We start from the raw sequence: 12,255 nt of genomic DNA on the forward strand, positions 1-12,255 counted from the left end.
TTGGAGTCATTTTATCAAAGTTAAAGTTGTGGCAAAAGTTTAAAAGATGATTCTTTGGTGCTGCAAGTGAATTGAAGAAAAGAGAACATGAGGGACTTGGATGCAAATATAATTTATATATATTAAGTTATTTTCTGATTAATTTATTCATTCATTCATCTGTATCTGCTCGATCTCTTTCTGGTTTTATGGTTTTCATTTTCTCAATTGTGAGCAATAACAAGATCAAACTGTATTGATCTTGTTTTGAGTGAATCATTGTTTACCGTGTGAACTGGATCTTTGTTTCTCTTTGTTTTTCCGGATTTGTTTAACCTCTTGTGATTAGAGGTTTTACCTTCTGCGATTGAAGGATTATATCTTGTAATTCTTCTTTAGATTCTTTCATGGTATCAGAGCGGCAAGGTTGATTTATTAGATCGTGTTTGCTTCTGGTTGATTCAGTCGTGTTCGTTGCTAATTTTTCAATTGATTTTTGGAAAATTAGGGTTTCGGTGTTTCTTTTATTACTCTTTTTTCAGCCGATTGAAAGAAGAGCGTATTCTCTGTGTTTGGGTTCGATTGTTGACTCTGTTGGTGTTGAGGTTCATTGATCTGAAAAAAATTAGGGTTTCACTTCAAAACCCTAATTGTGTTCTTCCGCTGCTACTATTGTTTTCGCCACTTCGATTCTTCAAAGGGGAGTCTCGCGTTTATTCGTGCTTTATTTTACCCTTTCGATCAGATCACTACGCCCAACTCTTGATCTAGATCCCTTCAGATCTATGAATAACTGATCAAGCGTAGTTTGATCTTGACCACATATACTATAAATCATCTCTACAGGTTGCCTGGTTATTAACCAGTCGATTGGGGTTTGTTTCTCTTCTTTACAGGTGTCTGGACTGTGGATTGTTGCTTTTATTGTGTGCTATTTGTTTATAATTGCTATTCTATTTGCTTAATCTGTTTGTTTGATTTTTCACTGTGGGTTTACTGTTTTTTATTATTTTTCTTTAATATATATTTCTTGATATTTTCTTGTTACTGTAGCCATGTCTGATGATAGTTCTGTTAGTTCTGGTAGTATCACTAAGATTACTAATCTTGAATTTAATGATCATTTATATCTTCATCCTAGTGACACATCTCGTGCTTCATTAATCACACAAAAACTAAAAGGAACAGAAAATTATAATGTGTGGTCATGTGCTATGAAACTTGCTTTGCAGACTAAAAATAAACTTGGATTCATTAATGGTACATGTGTTAGATATGAGTATGAAGATGATGAAGTGTTATTAGGTCAATAAGATAGGTGCAACTCTGTGGTTTTAACCTGGCTTCTGTTACTTGTGAAGTTATTTGGATTCTAAAAGTGTTAACAGATTTGAAAGTCAATACTATTCCTATAAAAAAAATTTGTAATAACAAGTCTGCTTTACAAATTGCAAAAAATCCTGTTTTTAATGAAAGAACAAAACACTTTGAGATAGATTTACATTTTGTAAGAGATAAAATTAGCAATGGTGTTATTGAAACTTCTCTTATAAGATCTAATGAAAATCTTTCTGATATTTTTACCAAAGGGCTAAGTGGAACACAACATAATTTGTTGTGTGAAAGATTAACTCTGTTTAATCTTTTTTCATAGTTAGATTAGGGGGAATGTTAAATTGAATAACAATCTAACTATGATTTATTTTTTCATGTTCTTATTTCTGGGTTAAGTTGTTCAGGGGCCTTGGAGTCATTTTATCAAAGTTAAAGTTGTGGCAAAAGTTTAAAAGATGATTCTTTGGTGCTGCAAGTGAATTGAAGAAAAGAGAACATGAGGGACTTGGATGCAAATATAATTTATATATATTAAGTTATTTTCTGATTAATTTATTCATTCATTCATCTGTATCTGCTCGATCTCTTTCTGGTTTTATGGTTTTCATTTTCTCAATTGTGAGCAATAACAAGATCAAACTGTATTGATCTTGTTTTGAGTGAATCATTGTTTACCGTGTGAACTGGATCTTTGTTTCTCTTTGTTTTTCCGGATTTGTTTAACCTCTTGTGATTAGAGGTTTTACCTTCTGCGATTGAAGGATTATATCTTGTAATTCTTCTTTAGATTCTTTCATGGTATCAGAGCGGCAAGGTTGATTTATTAGATCGTGTTTGCTTCTGGTTGATTCAGTCGTGTTCGTTGCTAATTTTTCAATTGATTTTTGGAAAATTAGGGTTTCGGTGTTTCTTTTATTACTCTTTTTTCAGCCGATTGAAAGAAGAGCGTATTCTCTGTGTTTGGGTTCGATTGTTGACTCTGTTGGTGTTGAGGTTCATTGATCTGAAAAAAATTAGGGTTTCACTTCAAAACCCTAATTGTGTTCTTCCGCTGCTACTATTGTTTTCGCCACTTCGATTCTTCAAAGGGGAGTCTCGCGTTTATTCGTGCTTTATTTTACCCTTTCGATCAGATCACTACGCCCAACTCTTGATCTAGATCCCTTCAGATCTATGAATAACTGATCAAGCGTAGTTTGATCTTGACCACATATACTATAAATCATCTCTACAGGTTGCCTGGTTATTAACCAGTCGATTGGGGTTTGTTTCTCTTCTTTACAGGTGTCTGGACTGTGGATTGTTGCTTTTATTGTGTGCTATTTGTTTATAATTGCTATTCTATTTGCTTAATCTGTTTGTTTGATTTTTCACTGTGGGTTTACTGTTTTTTATTATTTTTCTTTAATATATATTTCTTGATATTTTCTTGTTACTGTAGCCATGTCTGATGATAGTTCTGTTAGTTCTGGTAGTATCACTAAGATTACTAATCTTGAATTTAATGATCATTTATATCTTCATCCTAGTGACACATCTCGTGCTTCATTAATCACACAAAAACTAAAAGGAACAGAAAATTATAATGTGTGGTCATGTGCTATGAAACTTGCTTTGCAGACTAAAAATAAACTTGGATTCATTAATGGTACATGTGTTAGATATGAGTATGAAGATGATGAAGTGTTATTAGGTCAATAAGATAGGTGCAACTCTGTGGTTTTAACCTGGATTCTAATGTCATTATCTGAACATGTATACAATGGTCAAATATTCTCTAAAACTGCTGAATCTGTTTGGAATGAGTTAAAAGAAACTTATGATAAAGTTGATGCTTCTGTAACCTTTAATCTATATCAAAAAAATTAACTCATGTAGTCAATCTGGTCAGTCTTTATCTGATTATTATCATAAACTAAATGCTATGTGAGACAATTTGATGATATGATTAAAATTGATGATATTGTGTCTGCAAATAAGTCATTTCAAGAACATTGTCAATTTTTAAAATTAATGCAGTTTTTAATGGGATTAGATGATGTGTATACACCTATTAGAAGTCAAATTCTTACTAGTGATCTTGTGCCATCTGTTAAAGTTGTTTTTTTAATAATTGCTAGGGATGAATCACACAGAATGCATTCTAATCAAACTCAAAATTCAAAAATTCAATCAACTGCTTTTGTTAGTAAAACTGGTTTTTATAATTCAAATAATAGTGGTAATAACAGAAGAAAATATAGAAATCCACCATTAAAATGCACTAAATGTAATATGTTAGGGCATACGGTTGATAGATGTTATGAGTTGATTGGATATCCACCTGGTTATATTAAGAAGCCTTTTAATCAAGGTACACCAAGATTTAATAGTAACAATTCTGGTGTTGACAAGTGTGCTAGTGTAGAATCTTCTATGCAGTTAACTAATGAGCAAATTATGAAGCTATTAAGTTTGGTGAATGATAAGGAAAATGCAAAATCTATTGATTCTAATGTGGCAGGTAATTTCATGAATAATAATGTGTTTTTTAATAAGAACTTTAATGAATTTTATTCTTCAAACTGTTTTCAATCATCTCAAAACACATCTAAAGGATGGATAATTGATTCTGGAGCTAATCAACACACGGTTTCAACTTCTCAAAAACTTAATAATGTTGTTGATATAACTGATTTAAATCTTAGTGTAAATCATCCTAATGGTACTGTAGCAAAATTTTTGCAAATTGGGAACTTAAAACTGTCTAATGATATTGAACTTTTTGATGTGTTAGTTATTCCTCAATACTGTGTAAGTTTACAGTCTGTTAATAAACTGATTAAAAATAATAACTGTATGGTGAGTTTTGACATGGAAAAATGTTATATACAGGATTTAACTCAAAAAAGATTGATGGGGACTGGTAGTGAGTCTGATGGATTATATTTTTTTGATGAGATTAATAGTGGTAAGCAATTTGTGTCTAATTTTACTTCTGCTAAGTCTAAACATAATATTTGGCACTGCAGACTTGGTCATCCTGCAGATCAAGTCTTGCAGATTCTTGGTAATAGTCTTGGTATAGAAAATGTTAAAACACATGAACCTTGTGATGTATGTCATAAAGCAAAACAAACTAGGGACCCTTTTCCTCTTAGTGAACATAAATCAAAACATGTAGGTGAATTAATACACTTAGATACATGGGGTCCTTATAAGGTTCAAAGCAAAGAAGGTTTTAAATATTTTTTTAACCATTGTAGATGACTATTCTATAGCTGTTTGGACTTATTTACTTAAATCCAAAACTGAAGTTGCTGACTATTTTGAAAGTTTTTATAATCTAATGTTAAATCAGTTTGAGAAAAGGATTAAAGTAATCAGAAGTGATAATGGAACTGAGTTTATCAACAATAAAATGAATTGTTTTATCACTAATAAAGGTATTATTCATCAAACATCTTATGCATTTACACCACAACAGAATGGTATTGCTGAAAGGAAACATAGACATCTTTTAAATGTTGCTAGATCTCTTATGTTTCAAGGGGAAATTCCTCTGTATTTGTGGTCTGAGTGTATTTTAACTGCTACTTATCTTATTAACAGGCTTTCATCTTCTGTGTTTTCTGGGAAATGTCCTTATGAGTTGGTGTATGGTTCATGTCCAAAACTCTCCCACTTATAAACTTTTGGATGTATCTTCTTCTTTATGTTGATGATATCATTTTAACTGGAAGTAACACCAAGATTATTGATGAATGTAAATTGTTCCTTAAAACTAAATTTAGAATTAAAGATTTAGGATATCTTAAATACTTTCTTGGAATTGAATTACTTGATAATAATGATTGTTTAGTGTTGTCATAAAGGAAGTATTGTCTTGAAGTTATTTTTGAATTTGGTTTGTTAGGTTGTAAACCTGCTATTACTCCTTTAGAAAGTGGTGTTATTTTTTCTAGTTTAGATGATCATGACTCATCAGATCAACCACTTGAAAATATAAGTGAATATCAAAAGCTTGTTAGAAAACTAATTTATATTACTCTTACAAGACCTGATATTGCTTATGTTGTGCATTGTTTAAGTCAGTTTATGCATGCACCACTTAAATCTCACTTAAAAGCTGCTTTTAGGGTGCTAAGATATCTGAAAGGTTGTCCTGGTAAAAGTGTCACTATAAGAAGAAATAATAATTTTATTGTCACTGCTTTTGTTGATTCTGATTTTGCAAAAGGGAGTATGCTTAGAAAATCTGTTACTGGATTTTGTGTTTTTATGGGAAATAATTTGATTTCATGGAAAAGTAAGAAGCAATCCACAGTTTCCAGGTCATCTGCAGAAGCAGAATACAGAGCCCTTGCTTCTGTTACTTGTGAAGTTATTTGGATTCTAAAAGTGTTAACAGATTTAAAAGTCAATACTATTCTTCCTATAAAAATTTTTTGTGATAACAAGTCTGATTTACAAATTGCAAAAAAAAAAAAAATTGGTGTTATTGAAACTTCTCTTATAAGATCTAATGAAAATCTTTCTGATATTTTTACCAAAGGGCTAAGTGGAACACAACATAATTTGTTGCGTGAAAGATTAACTCTGTTTAATCTTTTTTCATAGTTAGATTGAGGGGGAATGTTAAATTGAATAACAATCTAACTATGATTTATTTTTTCATGTTCTTATTTCTGGGTTAAGTTGTGCAGGGGCCTTGGAGTCATTTTATCAAAGTTAAAGTTGTGGCAAAAGTTTAAAAGATGATTCTTTGGTGCTGCAAGTGAATTGAAGAAAAGAGAATATGAGGGACTTGGATACAAATATAATTTATATATATTAAATTATTTTCTAATTAATTTATTCATTCATTCATCTGTATCTGCTCGATCTCTTTCTGGTTTTAGGTTTTTCATTTTCTCAATTGTGAGCAATAACAAGATCAAACTGTATTGATCTTGTTTTGAGTGAATCATTGTTTACTGTGTGAACTGGATCTTTGTTTCTCTTTGTTTTTCCGGATTTGTTTAACCTCTTGTGATTAGAGGTTTTACCTTCTGTGATTGAAGGATTATATCTTGTAATTCTTCTTTAGATTCTTTCATTCACAAATTACTTTGTAGATTTGTAAGAAAATAGTGTATAGAATTAACGATCCATATTGTTCTCAAGAGTGAAAACACTGTCTAATAAAGTATTTCGACCTAATATCTTGCTTAGGTACACGAAATTTTTATAAAACTAAGACAAGAATACAATTTATGTTCTTGACAGTAAAATCACAAATTAATTATCTGAGTGTTCACATAATTATTATGCATGTTTTTTTAAATGAAAGCAATAAAATATATAAATTAAGAGAATTCAAAATTGAGTTAATTTTGGCAGTTAAAACTAAATATTGTTACCTTTCGGTTTAGCAGGAAATACTTGTTTGGTATTTGGAGGGAAAGTCGTTTGAAAGACTTTTAATCATACGGGTATTGTAAAAATTCCATTTGGGTCGGGGCGATTTCCCCTTGACCCTAACCGATCATCTCATAGCGGGCCCCCAGTAAGTGGCGTTGCCTCCTGACCGTTGTTATTTTAGCGATTATATCGAGTTAGCTCTAACGAACGTGCATTTCGGACTATCTGACCCGTTATTAAGCATAACTGGATACACTTGTTTTCAAGTAAATCACAACTACCTAAAATATTTGTTAAATGACTCTAAAATGATAGAGATTAGTAAACGGTAACGTTAAAAATGAATAACGATTACAATATATAGGAGTACAACTCTTATTGTACAAGTTAGGAAAATAAATCATATAATATATCAAACACCTCTAAGTCTAACTTAGGAATAGATAAATACAAAATACACAAAGATATTATTTATCCTTATCATGCTCCCTCAAGATGGACAAACTGAAAGAAAGACCAATCTTGAACATGAGATGATGAAACATAGCTTTATCGTGCGAGGGCAGAGATAGTCCGTTTATAGTGACGATGACGGAATCTCGTTTATTGTTTTTTTTTAATTTTTTTATGTTGAATAAATGGTTAAACTTTAAATCATAACTCTTGCAACTTAGCTTTGTTTGCTATTATCTTTCGTTCCACATAAGTGGTTTAATCCATTAGTTTTAAAATCGAATAATATATTCTCTAATCTATCTATTCCATTTCTCTTCGTCCTCGTCCGTGAATCTACAATTCTCACAAGTTAGGTGTGGTTGAAGAAAACACACAACTATGCACAGTCAATCAAGAAAGTTCAAGAATAATTCGTCACTTTCGTCATACTCTACGCAACTGCAGGAGAATTGACCTCACAATTTTGTTAACCATTGGATCGTTGTGAGTTTTTGATATGTGGTCCAGAAGCACAATTCTGTTGGGTTTCTCGATCAAAGACTTTGAATAGAATATATGAATTTATGAAATTGGTGCATTTTTTACTCTTTCATGAGTCGTAGCTGCAAAGGGTCTGCCGTCACCGCCACTACAAACGGTCTGTCGCTACCACCATAAGTGGTCTTCTGACTCTGAACTATAAACGAAGTGTCATCATCGCAATCAGTTTTCTGTCACTGCCATTGCAAACAGACGCCGTCAACTCATTCGGTATGTTGTCACCGCCACTGCAAACGGTCTATCGCCGCTGCCACTTGAAGTGACCCGTCCTAATCCATAAGGACGAATACAATAACATATGGTTACATCGCGAGGTATTTGACCTCTATATGATAAATTTTACAAACATTGCATTCATTTTTAAAAGACAGACTTTCATTTCATCGAAAGTTGACAGGCATGCATACCATTCCATAACATCCAAACTATAAATGACCTAATCTGTCATTTACTTTAGTAATAATCTTTATTGAACTCAATGACTTGAATACAACGTCTTTTGAAATATGCCATGAATGGCTCCAAGTAATATCTTTAAAATGAGCTAATGCACAGCGGAAGATTTCTTTCATACCTGAGAATAAACATGCTTAAAAGTGTCAACCAAAAGGTTGGTGAGTTCATTAGTTTATCATAAACAATCTTTTCCATCATTTTAATAGACCACAAGATTTCATTCAATAATCATACACTCGCAAGTGTTTAAAATTCATTCATATGGATTGAACACCTGGTAACCGACATTAACAAAATGCATCTAGAATATCCCCAAACATATAAACATCGAAGTACTAAAGCAGTTTAAATTCTCTGACTGGGCGTGTCAAAGCCCATAGATCTATCTTTAGGATTCGCGTCAATTGGTGGCAATTATAATAAACACCAATTCTTAGGCTACCAAGTTCAACAAGGGTGATATCTGGTATAACAATTCAACCATAGAATGTAGTTTCGATTACTTGTGTCTATTTCGTCAAACATTTATAAAAGTGCATGTATTCTCAGTCCCAAAAATATATATTGCAAAAGCATTTAAAAAGGGAGCAAATGAGACTCACCATACTGTATTTTGTAGTAAAAATACATATGACGACATTGAATAATGCAAGGTTGGCCTCGAATTCACGAACCTATATCATTTATATATATATATATATATATATATATATATATATATATATATATATATATATATATATATATATATATATATATATATATATATATATATATATATATATATATATATATATATATATTAACACATATAATTACATTTAAACAAGTTTTATATATTAATATTAATATACTTTATAATGTGTATGTTATATTAATAAATAGTTTAATTATAACTATTTTATATATTTTAGATAATTATATATATGATTATATTAAAATGTATTTATCTATTATTTATTACTTAATTAATATTTTATAACAATAACATTTTGGTTAAATCAATATGTAATATTAGTATAGTTAGGATATATGTAAAAATATTTTTTTATATAAATACCATTTGTTTATTATAATATTACTAAAATAATGATAATAATAATAATAATGATAAAATAATGATAATTCTAACTCTAATGATGATAATAATAACGCTACTTAATGATATTACTAGTAATGATAATAATATTAGTAGTAATAATAATAATAATAATAATAATAATAATAATAATAATAATAATAATAATAATAATATTAATAATAATAATGGTAGTAGAAATAATAGAGTACAACCTTTGAAGACAAGCTTTTTAAAAACAAAACGTCACTGCCCGGGCTCGAACCCGCGACCTTACGTTCAACATACACACTCCAAGACCACTGCTTTACCATTTCTTTGCTGTTTTTAATTTACAGATTATATCCTAATATATCTATCCGTCTGTTTTCTTCTTTTTCTTCTATTCATCATTATCATTCTTTCTATCATTTCATGTATCATTAAAATACATCATCATCGTCATCATACATCTATCATAATCATATTCACCCTTTAATACCGTTTCTCAGCTCAATAACAGGATCAGGAACACGGCCCATCATAACATAAAGATTTTGGCCCAACAACAAAATCGTCCAAGTCTATAACTCGACCCACAATAGAAATCCAGTTTTAAAGAAGTCCATTTAACATATAACAAGGTTTACTATTAGATAAATCAGAATCAGGAGTAAATTTTTTGATGGTGTGTAAGGGATTTAGAATTCAAGAATACCGTCTCCTAGCCGGTCCCTCCACTTTCTTTTTATTTGTATATTATATCTACCAATCAATCAATCTAAATTACTTTCTCCATGTTTTCTTACTTTATTAATCGTGCATCATAAATCAGCTGTAGCAATCCATCATCATTCATTCTTTATTTTCACAAGAACCTAAAAGGACTTGCAGCAGTTTATTCGTGGCTGTAACAGGAAGGTTGTACAGCTGTATCTATTCGGCTTAAACAGAAAAAAATATCAACCATATAGCAGACAATAATCCCCGATAATCGGTGGTGGTTCAAGGTTGATCAGGAACACGGGAAGAGGGAGGTGAAGTGTGGCAGTTTATAGGGAAGGTGGTGATGAGAGGTAACGGTTGGAAGTGGGTTTCACGATATAGAAAAACAAGAAGGAGGTTGGCGTGTGGTAGCTGTAGGGTGATGATACGGTTGAGGGTTGAGGTGGTGTGTGGCCCCCGGTTGTTGATTAAAATAGGAGGTATCGAGCCATATAGTTGATGGGTGTGGTTCGATGAATATGAAGGTGGTGGTTTGGTGATTGTTTCAACCCATAGTAGAAATCGAATACAACAACAATTCTCAAGTGTTCATGTTGTGGTAGTATGGTGTTGGTTTTGTTTTTGTCTAGTAACATAACAGAAGCCATATAATATGGCTTGGGGTTTCTTGATTAAAAGGAAAATAAAAAATAAAACAACAATAGAATGTGTAACAGTAGGACGAAGGAGAGAAAAAGAAAGAAAAAAATAATACCAAAGGTGGTGGTTATTCAATGGTTGTGTCAGTCAGCGGAGATGAGTGCCGGAGATGATTCAAGAGTGGGAGACCGATGGAGAAAATTTGAGGGTGAACCATGTATGTGTGATCGAGCAAAGTGATGGTCATATATCTAAATCATGTATGTTTATATATAAATAAAGAAAGTGGGGTGTTTGTTTTGATGATTTAATGGTGATCGATTAAATAGTTGATAAGGTGTTCTTGTGGTTGATTAACTCAACAAACAGTGAAGGTTATGTAGTTGCAGCTGTAGTAAATAAATTGTGGTGATAGTAAACGAAGGTGGTGATTGAGCATGGTGGTGGAACTCCAGAAAATTGAGGATTGATCGGGTGTTGGATCATCAATATGTATCTATGTGCATATATAGATAGAGTAATATAAATGATAGGAGATAGTGATAGAATAGATATAGTAATAGAATAGATAGGAGATAGCGATAGAATAGGATTGATAACAGAAAGTAGATCATAATTCATATATCAATCAACATGAATCAATTTAAAACAGTAATAATCATCTTTAATTCAAATCAAGGTACTAATTGATAACAGAAAGGTATAATTTAATAATATTAATAATATAATAATAATTATAATAATAATATATAAAATAAAACGTGTTCTATAGAAATCTAAATTTGTAAATATATGCCGACAGTTTTAATTCGAATAGACTATCGTTGTCCGTTGATAACTAGGGGCGGATAAAAGTACACAGAAAGGATCCCAAATTTTTACATTAATTTCCTTTATTTATTTCAGTCATGTTATCAAAGAGGTTCGTCTAATATTTATTTTAATACACTCACAAGCTCGCATTATATTTGTTTAATATCAACCATATAAATTTGACCTGCTATTCGAGCTCAATCCTAACTAGAATATAAATGTTTTTTAAAATCAATCAAATAGATTCTAAATATATTTTTATTAAGGTTAAAATTTATATAACTTATTTTCGGATCACCGTTTATATATGAAATCATATAAGTTTGAATTTTACTTGTTTAATATCAAGCGAAACATCAAACGAGTATTACAATTATTTAATATTTATTTTTAACATACTTTTAGGTATATATAGATATGTTTTCAATAATAATTATTATAATATCATATTTCATAACAACAACATTCAATATTTCAAATTATACTTCCAATTATTATTTATATATATACACACATATTTATTTACAAATAGTTGTTCGTGAATCGTCGGGAATGGTCGAAGGTCAATTAAATATATGAAACAGTTCAAAGTTTTTGAGATTTCAATATTACAGACTTTGCTTATCGTGTCGGAAACATATAAAGATTAAGTTTAAATTTAGTCGTAAATTTTCGGGTTGTCACAGTACCTACCCGTTAAAGAAATTTCATCCCCAAAATTTGATCGAGGTCGTCATGGATAACGATAAGAATGTTTTCATGACGTATATGAGTTGTAAAATAGAGTTTTATCATCATCGAGTAATATGGACAAAACAATTCGATTTTGTGAGGAGTACGAGTGAAATTATCACAAAAGTGTGAAATGAATA

The 12,255-nt window shown here is 30.9% G+C and overlaps 1 protein-coding gene across 1 annotated transcript; it reads left to right on the forward strand.

The window, feature by feature from the left end:
* Positions 1-3,051: 3,051 nt before the first annotated feature.
* LOC139888364 (uncharacterized) lies at positions 3,052-5,913 on the forward strand. The gene is made up of 5 exons (XM_071871373.1): positions 3,052-3,153; positions 3,334-4,107; positions 4,189-4,477; positions 4,560-4,955; positions 5,210-5,913. Exons 1-5 carry the CDS (start codon positions 3,052-3,054, stop codon positions 5,911-5,913), a joined length of 2,265 nt encoding a protein of 754 aa, XP_071727474.1.
* Positions 5,914-12,255: the final 6,342 nt, after the last annotated feature.

This window comes from Rutidosis leptorrhynchoides, chromosome 2 (assembly GCF_046630445.1).
Source record: "Rutidosis leptorrhynchoides isolate AG116_Rl617_1_P2 chromosome 2, CSIRO_AGI_Rlap_v1, whole genome shotgun sequence".
Classification (NCBI taxonomy): domain Eukaryota; kingdom Viridiplantae; phylum Streptophyta; class Magnoliopsida; order Asterales; family Asteraceae; genus Rutidosis; species Rutidosis leptorrhynchoides.